The 24,808-nt window shown below is 34.3% G+C and overlaps 2 protein-coding genes and 1 long non-coding RNA gene across 4 annotated transcripts in view; 2 read left to right on the top strand and 1 right to left on the bottom strand.

Annotated features, from left to right (window-relative positions):
- Positions 1-12,334, top strand: part of LOC124438302 — a 30,149-nt gene extending 17,815 nt beyond the window's left edge. The window contains exons 10-12 of the mRNA XM_046988359.1: positions 6,578-6,740; positions 8,593-8,648; positions 11,661-12,334. Of these exons, the coding sequence (XP_046844315.1) occupies positions 6,578-6,740; positions 8,593-8,648; positions 11,661-11,891 (450 nt within the window). The 3' untranslated portion in view covers positions 11,892-12,334. The remainder of the gene's footprint in view (positions 1-6,577; positions 6,741-8,592; positions 8,649-11,660) is intronic.
- LOC124438304 lies at positions 3,767-4,329 on the top strand. Its single transcript, XR_006946047.1, has 2 exons — positions 3,767-4,020; positions 4,284-4,329. It is a non-coding gene; the product is annotated as an uncharacterized LOC124438304 (long non-coding RNA).
- A 2,943-nt stretch (positions 12,335-15,277) lies between the features above and the next one.
- LOC124438686 (dynein axonemal assembly factor 5-like) overlaps positions 15,278-24,808 on the bottom strand; it is a 50,260-nt gene continuing 40,729 nt past the window's right edge. Inside the window, exons 14-20 of one of the 2 annotated variants that reach the window (XM_046988882.1) lie at positions 23,588-23,719; positions 21,618-21,729; positions 20,629-20,725; positions 19,298-19,400; positions 18,531-18,633; positions 17,490-17,587; positions 15,278-15,861 (exon numbers count right to left, since the gene is read on the bottom strand). In XM_046988882.1, the coding sequence (XP_046844838.1) occupies positions 15,813-15,861; positions 17,490-17,587; positions 18,531-18,633; positions 19,298-19,400; positions 20,629-20,725; positions 21,618-21,729; positions 23,588-23,719 (694 nt within the window). In that variant the 3' untranslated portion in view covers positions 15,278-15,812. Of the gene's footprint in view, positions 15,862-17,489; positions 17,588-18,530; positions 18,634-19,297; positions 19,401-20,628; positions 20,726-21,617; positions 21,730-23,587; positions 23,720-24,808 lie in introns of those variants that run through there. The other variant, XM_046988883.1, reaches the window with a different exon arrangement.

The raw sequence follows: 24,808 nt of genomic DNA, 5'->3' as shown, positions 1-24,808 counted from the left end.
TATCTGTAATGGATTTCAGTATCTTGTACAAATTGTACAACTAATATAAATTGGTTACAAACAAAACAAAACGAAACATGTTCCTGAAAAGTTCAATCATCCAGCTTGCATTAGTATGTTTTCTTACACAATGTCAATGGGCCATGAAATACTTTCTCTCATAACACTTATGAATTCTTCAGCAAGCTCTGAAAAACTTTCGTATTTACAAGGAAGCTCTAGAGAGGGGCCACATGTGCGTGCAACTTCTCGTCTTTGAAAATCATCCAGTGAAGTAAAAATAACTTCGATGGAATCACATGCAATAACATTGCTTCCAGTGACGAAGTTTAAAAATCGTCCAAGTGCTTTCCTTCCTAGAGTTTTAACATATCTCTTAAGAATCCCCATTGCTTGCCTTTAGCATCATTAGATATGTTAGCGCTGAAAAGCTTATTAATCTTCTTGGCTGTGGGTTGCTTTTCCTCGTAGAGCTTTGCAATTGCATCTATTGATTGAAATTATGGATCTTGACCACTTTGAAGAAGCTTTAAAACAGAAGACCAACAGCTTGCAATATACTAAGGTTTCTGTATCAACTCCTATTGAGCTAATTCAAAATAGCTGAATCAATGTTCTCAGTTGTGGGAGTTTTGCGACAACCCCACATTTCTAAGAAATCTAATACATCTTCGTTATTGTGACCAAATTCTGTGCTTAGAAGCTAGTCAAAAACTTTTTGATCGTCTGGTGCAACATAAAGATGGAATGACTTCAGAAGAAATTCTTTATTGATGCTTTCTTCACCAAATAAACATGAGATAGCAAACAACTGTGACAGCTCTATAGGGAAGTAGTTTATTTTTTGAATCCATACACAGCAATTCTGGCTATTGCCTGCCATTCAGGCTTCTGAAGATCGTGCCTGATACGAGGTGTCTTCTCATCCCCACCTGTGCTGACAGCTGTAAAAAATTCTTGCCAAAAATGGGTTAGGACGTTTCGTATTACCCCTTTTCCTTTACCAGGCTCTGGATTGCTATTGGCATTTATGACTACGACATCAAAGGAACAGTTTAGAATGTTTGGATCCATGAACATTTTGATGGCGTCATGACGAATTGTTGATCGATATACCAAAACATTTGTGTTCGACTGTATCTTCCACTAGTATGGGAATTTGAGTATCAGCATCATTCGTGTTTTGAGCTAAAAACAATATATAAGAGAAGGCTCCATATTTTTTCTTAGGGCTTCAATTGGGATCTCAGTGCAATTTGTACCAAATACAGTATACCTTTCTCCAAGATCAAAATATGGAAAATCCAAGTCAGCCAAGTCGTATTTCTTCCAAAAGTAATGCTGTTCATCTTCCACACAGACAGATCAATTTTCAGGTTTTCCCAAACAGTATTTTAAGAGGAGAAATCGTTTGAGAATGTGAAATACTTTTTCAACAACTGGTGCATGCTTCATTTTGAACATTGTGATGTTTAATTTGTTGCTTGTCATCGATGATTATTATCATCACTATCACAGATGTCATGTGTTTCCAGATCCAGCCTGCAATGAGCTGCCTATATGAATCAAAATTTTGTTCGGCAGCTCTCACTTACGGCGATTTGAAGTTTTCGTCTGTAAAATAATAGGGCGAACGTGAAAATATTCAGTTCTTTTGAGTTTAAGTGATGTTATATTTAAGCCTTCGAGTTATGCTAATCCGAGTAGTTTGTCGTTATAAATTTCGTGAAAAGTGGTTAAGGCACCGAAGGAAGTGATTTGTTATACTCCTTTGCCTGTATATAAGGATTAAGAAATTGGCATTACAACAACAAATATTTGAAATGAAACTATAAAATTTTGCTTTTAGATAAGTCGTATTCATTAACTTCTACAGTAACTGAAAGGGCTTTCTTAACCACGGATTTAGATATCGAATAACGCCAAAAAAAAATGGAGGATTTGGTCCTCTGCCGCTGACATTTCCTGAAGTTGACCTTTTTTCATAAATTTTACAATTTTCACTCCCGCTAAAGAAAGACTGATGAAAAATTATCTGTGTATGGTATTTGTGATTCAATTTTAAGATGAAAATCATGAAAAAAACCTTAATTGCCAATAATTGGTTCGTACGAGGGAGGTCTTTTATAACTATCGACGAAGGAACAAGTTTTTGGCCACATATGAAATATTAAATGAAGATGTGTGACGTTATATTACAGTCTGAGGCCCGTCCACAGGAATACGTTTTCATTTTTTGAACTTTTTTTTATGTCATTTCGTACCTTTTTAAAAAAGATTTATGTCTACAAGTACCTTTTTCATAGCGTTTTCGGTCCATCCAAGGAACACGATTGATGATCTTGAAAATGATACTTCTGCTTATGATGCACGCGTGATGTTAAGCTGTCTATTAAATATGCATGACTTTACTCGTGTGCTTGGATCATTTTCAAGTTAATTCAGTTTTATTGCATCAAAATGTCGAGCTGCCTTGACAAAATTGTCAAAAGTAGAGGTGAGGCGAAAGATACATTCATTTGGAGCGATGATGAAATTGAGTTTTTATTAAAGGTTACTCAAGAATATGAATTTACCCAAATATCACAAAATGTAGATTGAGAGTAAGTACAGAGTTACACTCGAATACTTTGGTATTATTTCTGCCCCAATATCATTCAATGGAAAATGCCAGTGGTATTAGGAAACATTTTCCACATACCACTGATGAAGTCACTAAAGCAGCATTAACGTCCAAATTAAAGGCAATCAGTTGAAATTTAGACATGCTATAAACTCTGGCAGAAAAAGAGGACCCATGCGAGTAGTTCTTCTTTATTGCGAATTTTGCATGCAAATATGGGGAGGCTTACCTGCTTACATCAGCTATGTCTTGCGTATGGTGGCCCAGAACTGCCATAGTCCTTTTATTTACATTTAAAATTATTTATACTTTATTTTACTTTATTTTTAATTTGTAATTCTTCTTCTTCATTTAAAATTTTTATTCAAAAATAAAATAAACTCAAAATGAAAAAAAAATAAAATTAATAATCCCAATGGCCCAGAAACGCCATAATCCACAATGCTTTGCGACTTTTTATACTAATTTTATTATTGGATGGAATCAGTGGATTGAATACTATTTGGATTCAATGGATTGGTTTGTATTCAAATTTTAAAATGGACGCCGCCAATTGTGAGAGACACGTGGGAGATGGTGTTCAGAAAAAAAATGAAAGAAAAGCGATGCAAACCAAAACAAACACATCAAGAAATAGCAAGGAACAAGGTAGGCAGATTGATGAACTCATCGTGCAACGTTTGAGCGCTGACGTACGCGGAAAGGCTCAGAAATACAGCAGGGTAGGTCCAATGGAGTTTGTAGTGTTTTCCGGTCTGGAAATTACTACTGACTGAGAATGTTAAAAAAGCCTGCACAGCGCATTTTAGAAGCAGCATTGGAGCTGGTACGGTGTGTGATGTGTTTGCAGGCGACCAGGGGGCATCGTGTAGAACAATGAAGCAAATACCTAACCTTAAACTAATCTACGTGCGTTTCATACAGGAAACAGAAGTAAAAGTATTGGACTTGGACTCCTTTAAGAATGCGGGCACAAGCGCAACTACTTCTTACGATCAAGAAAGACTTGGGTTATCTGATTCATGATCACACACAAAGGGAAAAAGAACGCATAGCTTAAGTTCTTCAAAAGCTATCAGACCTGCATTAGTTCCTGCACCTAGAAGTTTATCAGTTGCAACAATATTACAACTTTGAAAGTTAATGAAGTCTAACACCACTCTTGTTACTTGTATTCTTTTGACATAAATTCTCTTAAGTGGTCGATAATGCCAGTTCTTGTGGAATTTGAAGTAAGTAACAATGCACTTGGAGAGGAGGATTTTCGTAAGGCTTACAAAGCAAGTAGCTCTACGAAATAATTTGCGAATAAGTCTTGGGTCATCAAAAGATACAAAAATGAAGCTCTTGAAATCATTGGGAAAATTAACCAGACAGTGGAAGATCAAGTTAAAAAGGTATGCATGAATAGTACTCTATTATTTAGGGTACATGAATCAAGGTTCTTATGGCTATTGCAGTGTTAGGAAAAGCCATGCTCATCAATAAAGTAATAAATTTATGCTCACAATATATGCTTCACTATTCCATCTCTTTTGCATTATTGCTTCTTTTTATTACTTTATTGTGTTAATCTTAATTCCAGCCAAGCATTACATTTTACATGTGAACAAAGAAATTCCAGCCTTAGCTTTATCATTTCAATGATTTTCTTGCATAGGTTATTCAGATGCATCAACTTGCTCGTAACTTTGCTATGCAGATTGACAAAAAAATAAAAGGTGACCTTCTTAAATATTTTCGCCTCACTATGACGTATAAAAACATATACTTGGGAAAACTACAAGGCTTGGAAATTGTCAGTGCAGAACAGATTTTTAGTGGCGAAATCGAAAAATATGTCAACAATGATTGTCTAACTTGCTGTGAAGTATCAGACCCTTTCACTCAAAAAGCTGGATGTTTGTCTCATTACTCGTAGATCTACTCAAAGAAGCAAGTGATGGTTTTCGATGTCCAAGGTGTGGGATGTAACCTGCTTGATCCTGAAATTGCTTCTTCATTGCTGGTAGACAATAATGAGTTAATGTTTGCTACTGGCAATCTATCCCAGCAAGTCATTGATAATTTTATATCCTCTCACATTTGTAATTTTTATTGCAAGTGCCTAAATTTGGAGCCATTGAAAAATTAGACACCACAAAAACTTATTTCTGAAGATTAGGAACTCAAACATATAATACCCAATTGTTAACCAACAAGTTTACCAGGACCTTTTAATCTTCTCAAACAGCAGCTCTTAGTTCTTCTACACTTAGTGTTCAATCAATTCGTTTAATTTGAAAATATTGGAGCCTACGTTCCAGTAGTAGTCCAACTGTACCAGTCAAAGTCTTCCTCCATATAGTTTAACATTTGAGTGTTTTGAAGACCGTGCTTTACATAAGATTGCAATTGGTCTTTTAATTCCTGGTTTCTTTGCCACGAAACATTTCGTACTCGGCCAGTCTCCATGTTGAATTGAACTCAACAATGAATAATATGACATGCTTGATTGAAAGTCGCAAAACATTGTGGTCTATTGCGGTTCTGGACCATTGTGATTTGTAATTTTATTTTGGTTTTCATTAATATTTTGAAAAAAATATTAAAAATGAAGTAGAAGAATTAAAAAGTAAAAATAAAGTAAAATAAAGTAAAAATAATTTTAAATGTAAATAAAAAAAGTACTATAGCGGCTCTGGGCCACCATACTTGTGTCATTAAAACAGTTGAAGTATTTAAAAATGCTGATAACGAACCTCGACTGCATCGACACTATCTACTTCAGCAACACCGTACATAAACACAACTGATGAAACTGACCTTAAATAAATTTATCGGACACTCAATATCAAGTGGATCAAGATCTATTGGATGAGCCAACTCAAAACAACAAAGTCATTCAGAAACGGGATCAGCTTAACTCAAAATTGAGAGGGTATACAAGCAGGATATACTTAAGCGAAAGTTGCCTAATGATTCACAAATGTTGAGGTTTGACCAAGAAGAGCTGGTTATAAAGAGAAAGTCTTATCAAAAGATTAAGGAAATAGATGGCAAACATTCAAGCAACATGAAGTGATTTATGGGAAACATGGCCTGTCTATCACCGCCCTTACAGGACATAGATATTATAATAAACTAGATAGCGCATTGCAATACAACGCCCAATCAAAAGTTGAAGCCAAATTAGTCGGGTGCCCCAATTGTTATCACTCGATTACTAGGTCCCACTCCAGGAACAAAAGGAAACTTTAATATACGACAGAGCTTTAGTGACGACGTATTTCTGTTATTTTTTGAACTTAAAGCCATGTATAAGCATAGCAGATTTTGTGGAAGTATGATTTTTATGAGTATTTTACTTTTTTTTTCGTGCGGCCTTCCAACATGGCTGTTCTGGCTTTCTGGAAATAGCGGAGTGCGTTTTCCAGTATTTTTTCAGATCAGTGTTACAGACCAGCAAAAGTGTTTTCGAGTCAATCAAAGCACGCTATTTCATTGGAAGGGCTGCTTGCCGTATAACAAAGTAAAATAGAGTATAATTTTATAATCCAACAACTGAATTAAGCATGACGTATATTTGAGTAAATTTTGGCTGCTCAATTGATTATTTGTGTATTCTGATCGGAAGTTATACAGCATTTATGCTCGAGCTGTGTTATCAGGACTATCAGGTCATAATAACAATGAATCTATATAATGCTAAGGCAATTCAAGTTTAAATAACTATCAATCACAAGGATTACAGCTCACAAAGTTAAAAGCGCTGATGGTTTTTTCTTGTTTGTGTACAGTAGCATACAACAGTAGCAAACTTAGGAGTGAAATATATATAAATTTTTTCCGTGTTTTAATTTTTTAACGCTCTTTCCCATTAATTCCCCTTGTTTATCAGTTGAAGTATTCTTTCGTGTAATCGTCGCGATATAAAGTTGAGTGCATTTGACTGTTTATTATTATGTTTTTAAGGTTATGGAGCGTCACTTACTTGTTATTTGTTTTCATCTTTTCATCGTTTTTGTCTTGTGGCTTTTTTTACGATTCATCTGGACAAATTGGTGGCCTTTTGTATTTCGACAATACCCTAAAAGCCCTGTTGTTGTCCTTGGAAGTGATTATACCCAACAAAAAGGTAAGTGAATTCAAATTTTCGAGTTGCTAAAGTAACGTATTGCTATTTATATGATGTTTTAAAGATTTATGAAAGATTTTGTTTAGTCTCTGGTTTTCCGTATATTTAGAATAAATATAGATCCTGGTATAGCTGAGATGAGATCCACTGTGCAAAGGCATTTATGCATTAGAATAACTAGTATTATAACATTTCCTTTAAAAGCATCGACTGATTAGTGGATTGCTAAAAAAACTGTGTTTCTATAACTCTATAATGCACGAGAACTTCAGCCTCGTACGAATCTCGCAGGCTGCAGTGTTTTGCGTGAAATTTTTATGGCGAAAACATAAACAATATGCATTAAAATGAACTTGGGGGAGGGGGTGTTATTGAAGCCCTGATTTTGCAGGTATCCCCAATTCTTTTACAGTTTTTTTTAAAGCAGCAGTTTTTTATTCCTAGATTTTTCCCCCAAAACACATTTTTCACTATTGAAATGTGCTGTAAATTAAGCATTCTAACGGAAAAATGTGGCAAAACGTTACAACTTAAGATGGACGCTCGTAAAAAAACGTATGTTTTTTCTATGTTTTATGAACAGTTCTGAAAAGAACTAGACTTCCATACCACAAAACTATGATTTATCTTAATGAAATACATCTGATTCATTAATTCAAAGGAAATACAGCTTTTTCAAACCTAAAATATTATCATATACCAACAATAGTAAGATGAAAGTGTTTACTCTTTCCAGTCTATTTTCTCATTGAAAGTCTTCAAATACAAACTATCCTTCAAATATAAAATAGTTAAGATCCAGAAAAGTATACTTCCTAAATTATCGCTTTCTACCTATCTGATATGTCAACAAGCAAAGAAAAACAAACTAAGAAAACGAATGCAGATGGTATGCTGCATACCATAGTTTATAGTAAACATAACTTTTATAAAAATGAAAAGAATACATTAACAACATTCATTTACTAGATGCTTTTAAATACAGTCTTGCTATAAAACATCTTTAAAATGACAAAATAACTAAAATTAGTTGGCTTCTCCGGGGCTATTTGTATTATCTAGGGTACTAGGGTAACCCTACTGACCGAGACAAAGTTATGTAGCGTTTACATGAGACATAATTGTAAACTGCACGCGCTTTTCAACTCGTTCCCAGTTCACTTTAAGTTCATCAATATTCGAGATGGATGTCTTTATGTTCCATAACTTTACTTTGCGCATGCGTTATGCAAAACTTGTCCCTGTTGCCAGGGCCAAAGTGTTTATAGGACAAAAAACTTGTTTCGCCGAGTAGGGATACCATCTTTCCTAAATAGGGTGACCCCAGCAGTAGGATTGCCTTCTTCGAAAGAATCGCTCATGTAAACGCTCGCTACTAATCTAATGTGTAAATTTCAGTAACTTAGCCCTCCCAGAGAGTCTCGGGCTGTACGGTAACCCTAGTACCCGAGACCATATAAACGTCCCTTTGCAAACAGAGAGTAAAAACTGTCTCACATGGACCTTGCTCTTCGAACACAAAACCTTGAAAACTGGATTAATGTCGTAGCGAACGCTGTGGCTTAAAATCCTTGGCATTTTTCACTGATTTGGATGAATCAGCCTTGACACATTCTTATAAGTAAACGCATGCTTTCAGGGACATTAGTTATGGAATAAACTATTGTGATTTCTGTTTTTAAATTGGTGCACCCCTGTATGAATTTGCTTTGGAAATACATTAGTATTTAACTATTCAGTTGGTTTCTTGAATCCTTTCTAGCGAACTTTGTCAGATATTTATTTTCTTATTCAGCTGAATTGTACTTCAAGAACGCCCTGTTTTGATTTTTATAATATTATCTTCTTCTAGGAACAAAACGAGACGCTAAACACGAATGTTCAGAAGAGATTTCCAATAAAATTAAGGTACAAATATGCTCAGGATAGCAGATGACACTTATACGGGACTCCATGGTGCATTTAGTTAACTTTATGTTAAATCAACTGCAAATAATTTTAATCTGAAATTTACGTCGGGCTACCCTTGAATGAATTCCTCTTGATGAAATTCTTACAAATCTTAAAAACTTTTCACTCTATCCAGCAAAAAATGGTCTAACTGTAGCTTTATCAGGCATATAATGGATAAAAAAGACTGAACAGTTTGGAAAACATCGCTAAAGACAGCCGTGCGCAATATTTGCAAGAACCTTCGGTGAAAATAGTTAGAGTTGGTCTTTGAATGGTTCATCAGAAAATAAAATTATCGCAAATAATAAACATTTTTAAATTAAAAATTGTGTTACCATGAAACAGTATTGAAATAGTTTCTGCACAAAAATGACCTAGCTAAAAAGCGATTGGAACACATTTGATTAATTCATGGCACATGTTGTTCAAGTTTAAGGTTTGATTTCACAGTCGAAATTTTTGCAACGAAATTGACGAAATCGAAAAAACGGAAGACAATATCGCAGACAATTTTTGCACGACCAATTCCAGGCATTTTTAAAAATTATTTCACGGGTAATTTTCTTCAAAATGGCGCTTGACAAAGAGTAACTGGTAATGCTCTTGATACTTCACAGACGTAGAAAAAAGTGTATGATGAAGTATAGTAGACGATCGTAGGCTATTACTTTTTTTTGGAAAATTTCATTGCTTAATGAAAGAACTTGCACTTCTTGACCTCGAGATGTTTTTTAAAATGTTCTGTATAGTTCCCAGTCAGTTTGAAAAACTCTTAGTTCTAATAACCACGAACAACAAAGCTAACACACGGACAGGAGTTTAATCACCCGCCGAACGAGTTTGCGTAGCCTTACAGTATTTTGTTACGGGAGATGGGTATGCTTCACGAGCTGCAAGCTATCGTTTTGGACACTCAACAGTGAGTCGATTGTACATGAAACTGCACAAGTAATATAGAAATCACTTTTGGAAGATGGGAAGTTACGAGTACGCAACATGTTGATGAACTGGAAGAAAATTGCTGATGTCTTCTTGTCTTGCTGTGTGTGATGGAAATTATAAATCTACCCTCGTGGATATAGGTGAAGCTGGTCAATTAAGTGATGGTGGTGTTTTTGGAAATAGTAACATCAGATAAGTTGTCACAAAGGACAAACTCCCTTTACCAAATCCCAGTGCCCTAGATGGATCAGGAACCCTTTATCCATATGTGTTTGTAGCAAATGATGTATTCGTCTTCATCATAATGTTATTAAACCTTATGCGGGAACAAATTTTAGCTAGATGATTCATAGAAACTACCTTTGGAATATTATCTTCAAGATTTTATGTTTTCCGTCGCTCAGTGCCCACAAGAGTTGTTGCAGTTGAGGCAGTTACCAAGGCATGTGTGGCCCTACACAATTTCCTTATGGTTTGGAGCCAATATGACATAAACTCTTATTGCCTAGCTGAATTTGCTGATTATTAAATGAATGGTCAGCAAGTGAATGACTTCTGGAGAAATATTTTTTAGGGAGACACAAGTCTAATACATGTAAGGAACATTGGTTAAAATAACTACGGCAAACATGCCAAACTAACCAGAGACAAATTTGTACACTTATTTCAGCTCATCATTTGGTGAGGTCCATTGGCAATGGGAAACGTACTCATAAACATATAAAGAAAAAATTGTTGAGCTGTTTATATTATCTCTCCTGTTGCAAATGTTTAGAATTTATCTTTTTTACTAAGTATTGCATTGGTTTTATGCATTGAAAACATAGAATTTATGCATTCAAAGCATTGTTGGTAGTTAATGTATTTCATCCAGTCTTTATAACTTACTTTCTCTTGTAATGATAACATGTAGAAAAAACTTCTTTCCATTCTAAACATGTATTACTTTTTAAAAAATCAATTAGTCAACAACTTGTGCATAAACATTCTTATAACAACTATTAACAATAACCACCTTATATATCCTTTGGCAGTTTCGGACTTTTTGTCTGACTTTTTTTCTGACATTTTTTCTGACATTTTTTTTCTGAGAACTCTACATGAAAAAGCAATTGCTGTATCTTTATTGCGGCCAATTGGTGTGTTACTTTAATTTTTTTGTTTTTAAATGCCATTTTGTTATAATACTCATCAATTATACATAAATATGTGATCAACTTGTTGCAAATATGAGTAATTGGTGAAGATTTTAAAAAATGGCTATAAAAAAGGAAAATTGCCAAATAAACCGCGGTTTCGATGCCTAGCAATCGTGTACGGTTTTGTCAAATTTCCTGAAACTTTGTAAGCTTGAAAACCATGTCCCATGTTTTAACCCTTCGCTTTCCAAGTGCTTTGTAGTTTTGTCATTTTTTTGCGCAAGTTATTTTAAAAAGTGCTTCTCAGTAACACAATTTTTACATTAAATATGGTTATTATGTAAGAAAAATTTATTGTCAGATGAACCATTGGAAGTTCAACGTCCTATTTCATCAAAGGTTTTTCGCATATCTAGCCCTCTGATGACTCATGCGACATTTTCTGAACTGTTTAGTGTTTTTGATACGCTCTGTATAGAAAGCGTTAACCATGAACTGTCTGAAAAAGATGTACCTAGTGCAATCTTTCTTTACTCTAGCATAAAACACGACTCTTGCAATTGGTTTTACCTTAGTGTTGCATACCTAGCTAGTTGCACTTGCTAGGTTTAGCTGTACAGTCAGAGTTGATTTACTTCTTTGTTGCAAAGCTATGGACTTAGTTTGCCCGAAGCCATTTGTTGAAAAAACTGCAATTATGAAATAAATTTGTTCACATGCATGCAACGCAACATTACAAACCTGCTAGATTAAAAACTATCTGTATTTTCTAAATGGCTGTCATTCGCCAATTTCCTGAAATCTTAGATTTTTGTATGATCTTTTGTATGATCTTTTGTATGATTTTTGTATGATATTTTGTATGATCTTTTTGTTTCTCTTATAGTCTTCAACTATTAAAGCAGAATTTACAGAGACGAAACGTCGTAAACGTCGCAAGCACCGTAATGCACCTGTTCTCAAAGAGAATGCCTTCGAAAACTCATCCAGCGTTTATGGTAACATTGTTTCTCCCTCGGCTGGTCTTCTTTTTAATACGCAACCATCCGATGAAGTTTCGTCAACAATCTCATTAGTTCAAGAAACTTTGCGATGCTCTAGCGCCCATAGCTTATGAGTGATGCCCATTTTAATCACCTTTAAATTAAATGCGAAGTATTCATCGTTACCAAATTAATATTAGGGATGATTTCGCGTTTGGAAATAGTGTTTGTACTTGAGTAAAGGAGCAAGTTTTCTCGGAGCACCGTTATCTTGAGCACTGGGAAGGTTCTTGTGATTTAGTTGTTGTAGATAGTACATAGATCCAATAAGAGTGACTGTGGATCAAATTTTGGTAGAAGTAAATTTTTTTTGCCCTGCATGTATACTGGCTTTCTCTTATACTACAACTTCATATTTTTTGATGGATGACACAGTTCTATGCATTCTTTTTGTAAAATTGTTATAGGAAGCTAGTTCATGCAGATAAAACAGTGTAAATACTTCCGCCGTGTTAGTAAAAGGTATAAATAAAATGATATGGAACGGTTTTTGTCCATCATAGAATCGTTAAATAAACCTTTATCGTTTTCTTTCATACCAGTTAGAAATAGTCTTAACCTTGCTTGGCAAAATTAGTTGTGCTGTGCAATTTAGAAAGATAGAAACATTTTGTGACATCACATTTTTGTAAGCAAAAATTTTATGTGAATTTTAAGCTTTATTATAATGATTGATGAAAATTCAAATGAGTAATGCACAGTATAAACCTTTCTGGGAGTAAATGCAAGGTTTTTTTATAACTCTCGCTCAACTCCCGCGTATTTTGATCACCATTAAGCCATTCAAATACGGAATTAAACACTAAGATCGAGTGCTGAAATGACAAGTATCTTGTTTACTTGTGTCACGAATTGTTCCTCGTCTTGCACTTTTTTTGGCATCTGTATACAACATAAGTTTGCGGGATGAAATTTTAAAAACCAGTTAGTGTTGAGAATAATTAATGATTTTTAGATTATTTTAATTAAAGCTAAATAAGTAGTGGTTTAAAAATTAGGGTGGGCTGAAACTTTTTTACAGCAGATGCTTACTGTGCTTTCATAGGCCTATACAAACAAAATCTAGGCAGATAAATTGTTTTTGTTAATTAAAATTACGATTATTCGATGCATCACTTGGGCATAACATCGGAAATAAGGTCGGTAGCGCACGTTGCGATATTTTCATGATATACACAAGAAATAGATACACTCTCTCTCAGTACATTAGGTACAAACGGCTGTTTTGAGTTGTATCCTCACAACGTTGTCTTAAGCATTAGCAAATATATTATGACTTCGTATATTAAACTCTTCCAATGAGGTAGCACTAAAAAAAAAAGTAATTAAAAAGTTAAAAAGTCCATGTAGTTTATACTAGGTCAGAGCTCCACGAAACAGATTTTAATTTTTGTTTCCACGAAACAGATTTAGGCGTTGGGAAATTTAACAAGAAAAAATCTAGTTTTCAGAATTTATATTTTCTATTTATATCGGTAAACAATTAATATATGATTTCCAGGAATAGTAGAAATCTACACACTGTAATTTAGTTGAAATACATTAAAGTGTCACTCTGGCTAAATTTGACCCCTTCTTTTTTTAACCATATCTTATAGAAATCAATGCGCTGAACACGAATCTGAAAACAGAATTTTATTAAATTTTTTCAAACCGATTCTACAGCTCCCCAAATTAGTGATGTTTAGCACTTCGTCTGCGAATTTTTGAGATGAGCCTTGTGACGTCATAAGATGTACACATACTAAACATGGGGTATCTATTTAATAGTGATAAACCATTGATATGTATATTACATGGTCGCGAATTCCCAATGAGGTATTTGCCGGTTGCCAGTCTCCCTTAAATGTGCGCGTTTTTTGGAATGCATTCTGGGAACGCCAGGAGGCAAAGATTGTGTATCTATATAAAGATATCTTTTCGTAAAAAGTTTATAATCAAATTATAATGGGAATAGGGATCACAGTGCTGTTTATGGCTGTGATAACGATAGATGTCCTGAAAAATATATCGTTTCCGATCACGTTGGTATTCTTCGCTTTTTTCTCTTAAAAACGAAAGACAAGAGTGGTTGGCAAAAGCTGATCAACAGGAAAAAACTTCAAAGTCACTACTAATACGAAGGTTTGTTATAATCATTTTCTTGCTGGTTATCGATCCGAAGGCTTTCCCAATCCAACTTTGTATCTGAAAGGATACCAATCAAAAGAAACCAGTAAACGATTACCGCCGAAAGATAGAAGCAAATCAAATATTCCGAAAATAAAAAGACGAAAAATTCTGTGTGAAGGCAGTACTGAAAGACGCTTTGAGCATCAGGATAAGGCATTTTTTGCTGCTGAAATCACTGCTCCTGAGCAGTGTACTGAGCCAGAGTGCACCAGCACAGTTCACAAATAAATTGTACAACAGACTTGGATGTTACAAGTTATGATTCTGATGATAGCTACAGTATTGTGTGAACATGACCTCATTGACTGTTATTGCCAGGGCAATGTCAACACATTTCCTGTTCACACAATACAATGACGTAAGAACCAGATAACGAATACGGCTAACCTGACGTTTAATCCTCAGTTGACTCTGAAGATGACTACTGCTAAGGTTGTCGAAATGTCAGTCAACAACAAAACAGTCCTTCTTAGGACTATACCAACCTGGACGATCTACATTTACAAACATGTAACGATACACCCGGGTTCAAACCATTTACTTTATTATAATTATCACCCCGACGGCAACAATTATGTCGCCTGTTAAATCTGCATAACATCCAAATCTCATTTCCAAGATGGACAGTAAGATATTGAGGCTACCTATCCTACAGTCAATGCAGTATAACGCTGTTTAATCTTTTTCTATCATTATAACATTCAAGATGAGAACCTTACCTTCATGTTGAGAATGTTACCTTCATGAGAACATTATAAATAACCTCCAGCAATCAAAACATCCCCTTTAGTTACAATCATTCTTATTTCAATAGGCGCAACGTCAATGGTTAAAGAAGTTTCGCACTTAAATTCATATTTTCCAACAATTGCAACATCACGACTTTCATTTCTTCCATTTGTTTTATTACTGTAGATATATTTTGTCGAACCTCTTCTACATCTTACCTTGATTCCTACATTTCTTTCGTTACAATAGAAATGTTTTGTCGAACATCTTTTACTTCCCTCCTCGATTATACCATTTCATTCTCACTGCTGAAAGATTTGTTCGTTTTATTAATATCATATTTTCCAATGTCAACTCGATCATGTTAACAATATACATCCTTTTTAATTTTATCTAGAAAGTCATGAGAAGGAATCTTTCTGTAATGATATAAGGAAGTATAATGCTCAATGTTCTCTCGTTTTTTTTAATCTCCTCACTACAACCTTCATTAGAACACAAAACTTAAGCAAAGCCACAACCTTCAAGATCTCAACCTTGTGTTTCAAGATCGTCAACATTTACAAATTTAGGACAACCATGACTGGCGTAGTCCCAATTGGTCTTTATTTATAAAATTAAGTTATTTACAAGATTTGCTGGAAGAAGCGTAGCAACATGCATGAAATCAAAAATCAGGCTAAACTGTAACAATCCTTTTCTTTATGAATACTACTAAGATTCTATTACAATAATCAAACTAATCGCTCCTCATTTCAATGTGGCCATAGTTGATTCGGGAATCACTCTCACCAACTATCATCTCAATGAAATATAGAACTAAGCATAGTACAGACTGGTATAAGCTTTAATTACTGCATTTAGCAATCTGGCAAACTATAGCATGTATAGATGGCGATCCATAATATGTACGTTGCACAATGACACATACAAAATACTGAAACACATTTACAAAAATCTATTGGAGACACATGCAATGGAAATAAATAAAAAGATATAATAATGGATATAATCTATAGACGTTTAGAGCAGATTTTACAAGTGTGTCGACTAAAGAAAATAACTTTTATGTAAAAGTTAGCGCTGTAGCTAAGTCAGGTTATAGTAAGGATGTTTACATGCTGCAAAAGTTCATCGCAGTATCTACAAAAATAAATAAGGAAATGTTAAAAGGATTGTCAGAATAATGTCAGAATAAATGGAGAGAGAAAGAACAGCGTATATTTACAATTTCCACTAGCTTCCAAGTTTGTAAAAAATACATTGTACAACGATGTGTTTGTCAAATTTGAAGCTCGATTGTATAATGACATTTCTACTGTTCTTGTGTCAATAAAATGCGTTATAAAATGATCATGATACAATTGCATATCTGTATTGATATCAAGACTTGTAACTACGATATTCCTTATTACTGTGCGATATAGAGTTAATAGAATAATAGAATAATAGAAATAATCGACGGTGGTGTATTTGTGGCAGTTTTTAAAAATATAATACATGGATCTCGTAAACTTGATCTTGAAGAAGAAAACACGGAGTTTGCTGCTGTTGCATGAGCAAGCAATAAATACTGAAAATCATCCATGCCGTGTACAATCTATCTTTCTTGACTCTCGACTTCTCACAATGGCCTTCTATCTTACAGTTAAAAAGGATTCAAGTCGAAAAGTATAAATCAAGCAATGGATTTGCACATATCCAGTGCTTGGTGACTGTACTAAAACGTGAAATTCAGGCAGTTTCGGAACAAAACAATGGAGGATCGAGCACGTCAATGATGAACTGGACTCAAACCTTGTTTTGAAAAACGCAACCCATCAAATACATTTATGCTGATCTAGAAATTCAAATGGGTAAAATTTTTCCTTATTTGCGCATAGTGATTTCTAGGAATAACGACATCAAGTATTTTGCGCGTTCATAGCTATATATAAACATATAAAGGGTGTATAAAAAACAGAACAGTTTGGACAACATTGCAAAAGACATCAGCTCGCATGATTTGCAAAAACCTTTGGTGGAATTATTTAGTTGGACTTTTAATAATTTATCTGAGTAGAATTTTCGCAAATAATAAAGTTATTTAAAGTGGAAATTTTGTAACCGAGAAGCACTTTTGACAAAGCTTGTGTACGAAATTAACGTGGTTACAAAGCAATTAGAGCAAATATGGCTAAAATATGGCACATGTTGCTCAAGCCATAAGACAGTTTTAGGAAATCTGGCTTATGCGCTGAACACGTAGCTTTCGAATTGCGGATAATTTTAAAATTTTTCGCTTTCAAATCAAATCTTGTTATAATACCATTAACTATGCAACTATGCGTAAATTTAAGCTTAACTTATTTCAAATATGACATTTATAAAAAGGATGAAACGCAAACTAATCCGCAATATAGATGCTTATCATTCGTGGACGCTTCGGCCAAAATTCTCGAATCTACGTTAACCTGAACAACATGTGCAATGTTTCACCCCCATGTGTTCCAGTTGCTTTAAGCTATTTTGAAAGTGCTGCGGTAATACAATTCTTACTGTAAAAAAATGGCCATTATTTGGAAAAATTTTACTGTCAGATGAACTATTGGAAGTCCAACTACCAACTCCACTGGCGACGTTTGGCTAACTTTGGCGACGTTTTTCTACGTGATCAGATTTTTTATACAACGTATATCATATATAGACCTGCTCTGTTTAAAGATATAACAACGCCTTTTTTGTAAAAATAAAAAAGGTTAAATAGAGTAATCATGAACAATCTACAAAACCTCGAGACTCTGTGCTTGTGTTGAACAAGCAGTACTTGTTTTTTCATTACGGAGGGATTGATATGACAGCCTTCCTTTAAACTACGAAGAACGCCTTCCTAAGAAAGAAATAAGATAACAACAACAAGTACAGAACACTTTACAGTTTGGTACATCATGGAAAAAACAAAGAGTTCAAGATCAATAAAGACAGAGAAAAGAAACAATCTAATAGTATAATATCGATAGAGATTTTCTACATTGATTTGTAAAAGAATACTAAAAAAAATCTTGGTTGTTTTTGCATACCAACTTAAAATGAAAAGAAACAACGGGAGGCGTTCTTTAGAAGGACCGTCAACGTTTTCAAACATTATAACACTCACAAACTATAGATATAGATGAGTTTGAAAGACCGTGCTTTCCAAAGAACATGACAGTATGAACAATGCCTTCTGTGGTATTTTGATTCATTCTTACTGATACAAAGATGACACTTTCTGTAGACGAAAATATTTGGTGCACACGAAAATCCTCGAATTTTGCGAGCATGCTCCCTTTCAACTGAAAGAATAGCTAATTAAGATTGTTACTAATTCTTCATCCTCGCATTACAGTGAAATAAATTTTCAATTACATCATAAGTCATGACATGAACAGAATATACTTTTGTTGGTGTAATCTGAAAATCGTTAACATCGAAAGATCTTCAAATAGGTCAATGTAATTATGCATGATACTTTTCATCTACACCCACTGGAATCTGAAGAATGTGACGAAATAGAATTACTTAATAGTGTTATTAGACAGCGCTTCTGTAATCCCGCATTATCCGTGTTTAATTTGAATATAGCACTGATCTATCAACATATTTGATTACATTTTAAGCAATATACTATATGTCTATTGCTTAATTGTTTCTCACAAAGCTGAAGTATTGACCTGCAAGATATGAAATTTATCACCAACCACTAATACAACACTAACCTCCTAACTCAAACAATCTTCCGTTGTCCTTATAAGTTCGAATTATCGAGGTTCTAATGTGTAAAAAGTACACACCTGTATAGTCGATGATGGGTCGTCTAAATGAACCAGCAATCCCTTAAACACTGCCTCGATATGAAGCTTATTCAATTCTTTGTCGTAATCAGAGGGAAATGCTCTATAAATAAAAATAGAAGGATCCCTGGTATGCAGACACGATGTGGAGGTCTTCTAACATCGATGGCGCTGCAAAATATTTGTAACTAGTTTTTGTGTATTTAAGATTCTTGAGTTGACCCTTTGGAATTGTTCAAATAAATGCCAGACACGATGTGTGTTGAAATGTTGCTGTACGACTTTAAGCAAATTCCATAGCAGAATGATGCGAGAAAAGCTAAATAACAACTTTTCTTAAGTTTGCCTCGTGTTAAATTATGGTTCTCTTCTGGCACAATATAGGTGTAATATTGTCGATTTATACCAAAACATCAATTTATTGGCAAAAGAAAGCTTCTGACAGAGGATGATTAATGACAAGCAGTAAGCAATGTTGGTGTTATAACTAAAGCGGGTTCTTTTTCTACAATTTTTCGCGTATCTTTATGTTTACATTTTACACCTTGCCAGGGTACACGCAATTTTATAGTGCAGAAAAGAAGAAATTAATTGGATTTCACCAATTGGATTGCTGGTTAACCAAGTTGATGATATGACCTCATAAAAACAATATAGTTCTATATCATGGTTCCAAAAGGGGCAACTGGACTAAGACGAGACCTCTCTAGATCGTGATATCGAGTTGAAATGTGCGGTGGAATGGTCCATATAAAAGTTGTACATACCTAAAGTATTCCTGAAATGCTTTGGTGACAAAAAGTCGCACTTCGTCACTGCTGTCATCCATTCGTTTTAAGAGTTCTGGATACAACAGATGAAGGCAATCAACTGAAATAGAGAGAAAAATGCAGCATGTGTATATGCAATCTATAGCAAGCAGACTTAAAAGTGACTAATCCAAATACTAGCGATATACACATGTTTGTGGTTGTAGATCGTCCAGGTTAGAAAGTCCCGAGAAGGACTGTAGTTGTTTGTGTTGACTGTGAAATTGACTGTGAAGATGACTACCACTAAGGTTGTCCAAAAGTCAGTCAACACCAACAACAGCCCTTCTCAGGACTATACTAACCTGGACGATCTACATCCACAAACATGCAACGATACTCCAGGGTTCAAACCAATTACTTTACTACTAGCAATATATGTTGTGCTATGATCTAACAGCTTGTTTTCTTGAAGAATGCAAGAATATACTAAGAATAAGATATCTAAATAAGTAATTTTTTGTCATATATTATAGGTGTTCTTCACGCTCAAAATGGAGTAGGGTCAAATGAAGCACCTTATTTTTTCTCCTAGTCAGCTACTCTATCGTTTAATCAATCTCCACCATTAATTTTCTTTTTTTATTAGTTAATACCATACATTTACAATATATCGACTAAAACACGGGTTGTTTGAATTTCAAACAAGAATGGCTTATGTAACTAGGATTGTGTTTGTTATGTTCGTGATACGACCTTTTGCTCGGAGTTTTCTCTCCGGTGTATGAGATATCGTTTGGTTTACTTACCCATTAATCTGCCCGCATAAGATTTGTACTGATTGGCTACCAACAATCTAATGAAGAAAACTATGCATACGCGACTGTGGTGCGCGCAAAAAACTTCAACTTGCATTCTTAATAATAATATAAATTTAAGCAAACATATTACATTCGTTCTGAATCGACAAGTATTAAAGATTTGAAGATTGACATTCGTCGCAATCCATTTTTATTAGAATTTTCCTTTAACGACCGGATTTCTTTTATACTGTCACAACACTGTGTTTTTCCAAATGACTAACCCAATTTTATGAATGCTTTACTCCTAAAAATATTAGGGTTTGACCCCCACCCCTGAATATTCTCTTCGTTGCAACACTGCAAGTTATACAATAGAGTTATTCAGAATCAACGAAAACTCCATTTACCACAAAGACTTTCTCCTTCTATTCAGTGACTTTTTAATGAGAAAACAAATTCATGCACTTTTTAAGGCAAACGCAGATGTACAATGACTTTTCGAGACTGTGCACTCTATAATTATTACGCAGGGAAGTGTTCGCGTACCTTCAAATTGTTCTTTGCAAAGATTCAATAACTTCTCTAACACTTGACACGTCACAGATCTCGTGGTACTACTGTGATCCTCCAAGCAAGGAATAACCTAAAAGAAAAAACTGTCGGAAATCAAAGAATGGTATTACACGTTTTGCATGGTATTGAAAAAAGTATAGAGATATGTAATAAAATAGTGCAATACAACAACAAGACTTTGTAATACTCAAACGAACGAAAAATCATTAAAATTTGTGAAAGTCAATTGGATTAATTGATAAGTTATGAATAAAGGAATTTGAAAGAAATTCAATAATCACTTGACAGGCAGTATAAACATGAGAATGTATTTATTTACACGTTAACTGATTTTACGACATGTGTCAACTTAAAAGTTTCCCTACATTCCCGACGATCGATGGCATTTTAAATGATGTTGAGAGACTGGGGAAGGCTTCTATAATACAGATCTCTAGGTTCCAAACTTACACGGTCAAGTCGAAGTCTAAAGCTGAAATCATAAAGAGCAGAAATCGTGCTATGCTTAAGCCACTAACCTTCTTCTTTACAATCGCGTTCGTTTTGAAATGCGAGACAAAAAGTGCACATACGTTCTAAACTTCCACGTGGAATGTGCGTGAGTAAACTACTTTGGTTTGATTCCGGGCAAAAAGTCTTTTCTTAAAAGTCAACTTTTTTACACACCTGGTATACATATGCAGTTAATTTGAAAGTCTGGTTCATCTTCAAGACCTTTGCTTTGTTTATATTTATATGATAATGATTTGTACATTAGCGATTGTTATGGAGCAAAAATAAATGCAATGAAGCGTAAACAAGCGCACTTGATTTTTCCTTCAAGTTAGTAAATACTCCATATAGTGCTAAGTCGAAACGTGTAATTGAATGGTAAAGACGAGAAAATAATATGGTTCTGCATGTTCTGCATGCAAAATAAGAACTAAATAAAGATCATGCCTTTGGCATGTAGTTTTTTATACCTCAGTTAAAATTTCTTTCAGCGTATTATTGAAAGTTTCCAAAAGAAGAAGATTTGATTGAAGAATTGCCCAGAAAGTAGATATAGCCGCAGTACGAACAGCAATGGCAACCCTAAACGATAAAAACATTTGTTTTGTTGTTACTTAGAAATACCTCTTTCTCCTTCAGTGAAATATAGCTGTACGCAGAGCTGCGGCTTTAACTTACATAGTAAAGTTTTTGGCGCAAGCGCTTGTAAGAAGTCGATGCATGAGCAAGAGACGATAGTCAATTCCTTTCTATATATTTATGACATCAAATCCCACAAGCTACTTATATTTGTTAATATAATATAGTTCATAATATGAAGCATACTCCGAAGAAAAGACTCGTGTTTAACTCAATATTTGAGAAATAAACACGAAAATTTTCAAACAAAATTTCTCGTTTCTTTTATTCGGAGTATGCTTCATATTATATTACTTAAAATTGCCGGCTGGTAATCGATAGTATATTTAATGTCACATGTCATATATATTATATATTACACATAATGCATGCATGAGCAAATATCCATGTCACCAAAATATGGTAACATATTTTAGTATTTTTGTGTTCTGGGATGAATTTGACGATAGTAGCGGTATCAAGAGGAGTCATGTTCACGTTGTTTATTGCATGACTTCGTACTTAAAATCGTTTTCGTTTTTTCAAAACGTAAGAATTTAATCAAAGGGGCTGTTCACGTGCGCGCGGTAGCCGGATTTCAGCGAAATCATTTTGGCAAATGGAAAAGATTAAATACTTCACAACAAAAAACTTATTTGAGCAATTCACTATGCTTTGACTTAGCAAATTCACAAAACCTTTAAAATGAAACAAATAATTTAGCCTGATTTGAAAATTACAATTAAAATGACTAATGACGCATAAGAAAAGGTTGTAAGTTTTGCGCTTAAAGTTTTCACTCCTTTCAATGACTTAAATTCATTTTACGCCTCGCTGAATCCCGGTTACCAGGCTCGCGTGAACAGCCCCTAAGTTGATGCTTTTCCTCCGGCAAAGTTTGCTTATTTAAAAGTGACATGAAGGAATTGCTTTCGACATCAATTTTGGCAAAAGTATTCGAAATTAATCTTCTGTAAAAGTTGTAGAGTCTTCAACCTTTTTTTTTATCTGCTGTATTTTGAGATTGGATTTTTGATTAAAGATTCAGGACTGTCCGATTTGTGATGGCCAAATAATCTTTATATACATGTTGTGTGATACATTTCATATGTTTAATCGAGCCATCAAAAGCCATTTTTCCCGTCGCATCGACGACTCCCATGCAGCCATCTATACTTCTATACATCTATATTAAACGATTCCACCAATTTCTCACAAAAACAACATTCACAGGTACACTACTTTTGGACTTGGATTTCTTCCTCGTACCGTAGCCAAAGAATAGATTAGGTAAAAGCCCATCAATGTCGGCTTCCTCTTCGTGATGCTCTCAATGTCTTTCTTATGAATAGTGAGCTAAGAACTCATAATTATACGGCTCATACTGCTCATAAATCATTGAGCCTCAATCGACTCGCTTTTTGAGTACTCGGAGCCAAGAACGTAGCTACTGCCATTCGAGGAGCTGGAAATTTTTTTTGTGATTTTATTACAAGTGCTTAGAATTGCTTATAGCTTCAAAAGCTATAGAGTCAAAAAATTTACGTTACGTATATTGTAAAATCGCCACTATCTGCCCCAGTCTTCAGGTAAAAAAATAGATTTTTTGTCAATTAAAAAGCAAGAAAAAACTTTTACAAAAGAACAAAAATTTTGCAAAAGTTTTTTTACCATTTGAAAACCACTTCAACAGCAAATATTGAAAAATAAAAATCACTTAATGTCACCTTAAAATAAACTAACTAACATGTTCTGTTATGAATAATTTGTCAGTATTAAAATTTAATCTTAAATTGAAGAAAACATTTAATTCAATATGTACCTTCCAGCACGCCATAACAAATTTGGAACAATGCAATCAATCAACATCGTCCCACAATGCTGCGGAAATTCCCCGTTTGAGTTGACTGAACGATTAGAATCCATGGATAGTTTCGAGAGCAGGGAGAAAAACCTGTTAAAAGCAAATTACAGTACATTGTATCGCAGTATAGTCAAAAATTTATTTAAAAATATTCAATACGCTTTTCATGCACAAATATTCGGACTTATATATTAGATGTGCTACAATTTTGACGTTTCAATTCTAGACCTTTCCAGTGCAATCGCAGTGAACTCAATATTTAAATAACTGGAATGATTACTGAAGCCAAAAATTGAAGCCAAAAAAATATTTGTCGTCATCACTCGTGTTTCTCGCGTGTTTAAAAAGAATTTGTATTTTTTCGGATCTTTAGTTTGATCTCAGTTGATTTCATTTTACTAGTCAGTTTTATCTTCACGAAGAAAATCTTTTGAAGTATATTTATTTCAATTCTACATCATCCTCAGTGCAAAAGTATTATTACGTTTTTCAAATAAACTAAAGGATTTGTTGTTATGAATTTTTATTCGACAAAATTTACATATAGAATGAAAACATCTTTAATATAGCTACTATATATTTTTGTCATGCACACTCGATCTTCTCTTAAGCTGAGGTTTTCCTTTAAAACATATCAGAGTCTTCAAGGATATTCAATTATTGACATCGAGATGACAAGAATTTAGTATTTCAAGCACTATCAAAATCGATGAGAATGAAAATCGCTCTGTAAAAAGTAAAAATGCGAATTATAGACTCAATATTTTTTATGAAACTGGATATTCAAGTTTTTTTTTCTTCGGAAAAACATATCTTTAAATCCACTGAAATGACAAAAAAAGACAAACACTGTTTGACACCGTTTGAAAATTTACCTTCCAATGTAAGAAAAATTTTTGCTTGAATATTTTCTCGTCATATTTTCTATTGTATTGTCTTTTTAGCATACAGTGTAATTTTTAGTTGACAAGCTGTAAGTTACAACGAACTCACTGTAGTAAAGTTTCAGCTGTAAAAAATAACCTTTTGCGAAGAGTTGGACTCGTGATGTTGTTTATATGATTATGCTTTTGCCATTTGTATTCAAATTTATATTGGCCGTGTATGTTTGGCACTCAGGGGAATGAAACTGACATACAAACCGCGTGAATGTTCGACTTTGTAGGACTGGAACTGACG

Source organism: Xenia sp. Carnegie-2017, unplaced genomic scaffold (assembly GCF_021976095.1).
Source record: "Xenia sp. Carnegie-2017 unplaced genomic scaffold, XeniaSp_v1 HiC_scaffold_19, whole genome shotgun sequence".
In the NCBI taxonomy this organism is placed as follows: Eukaryota; Metazoa; Cnidaria; class Anthozoa; order Malacalcyonacea; family Xeniidae; genus Xenia; species Xenia sp. Carnegie-2017.
This window is presented reverse-complemented; position numbering and strand designations above follow the sequence as displayed.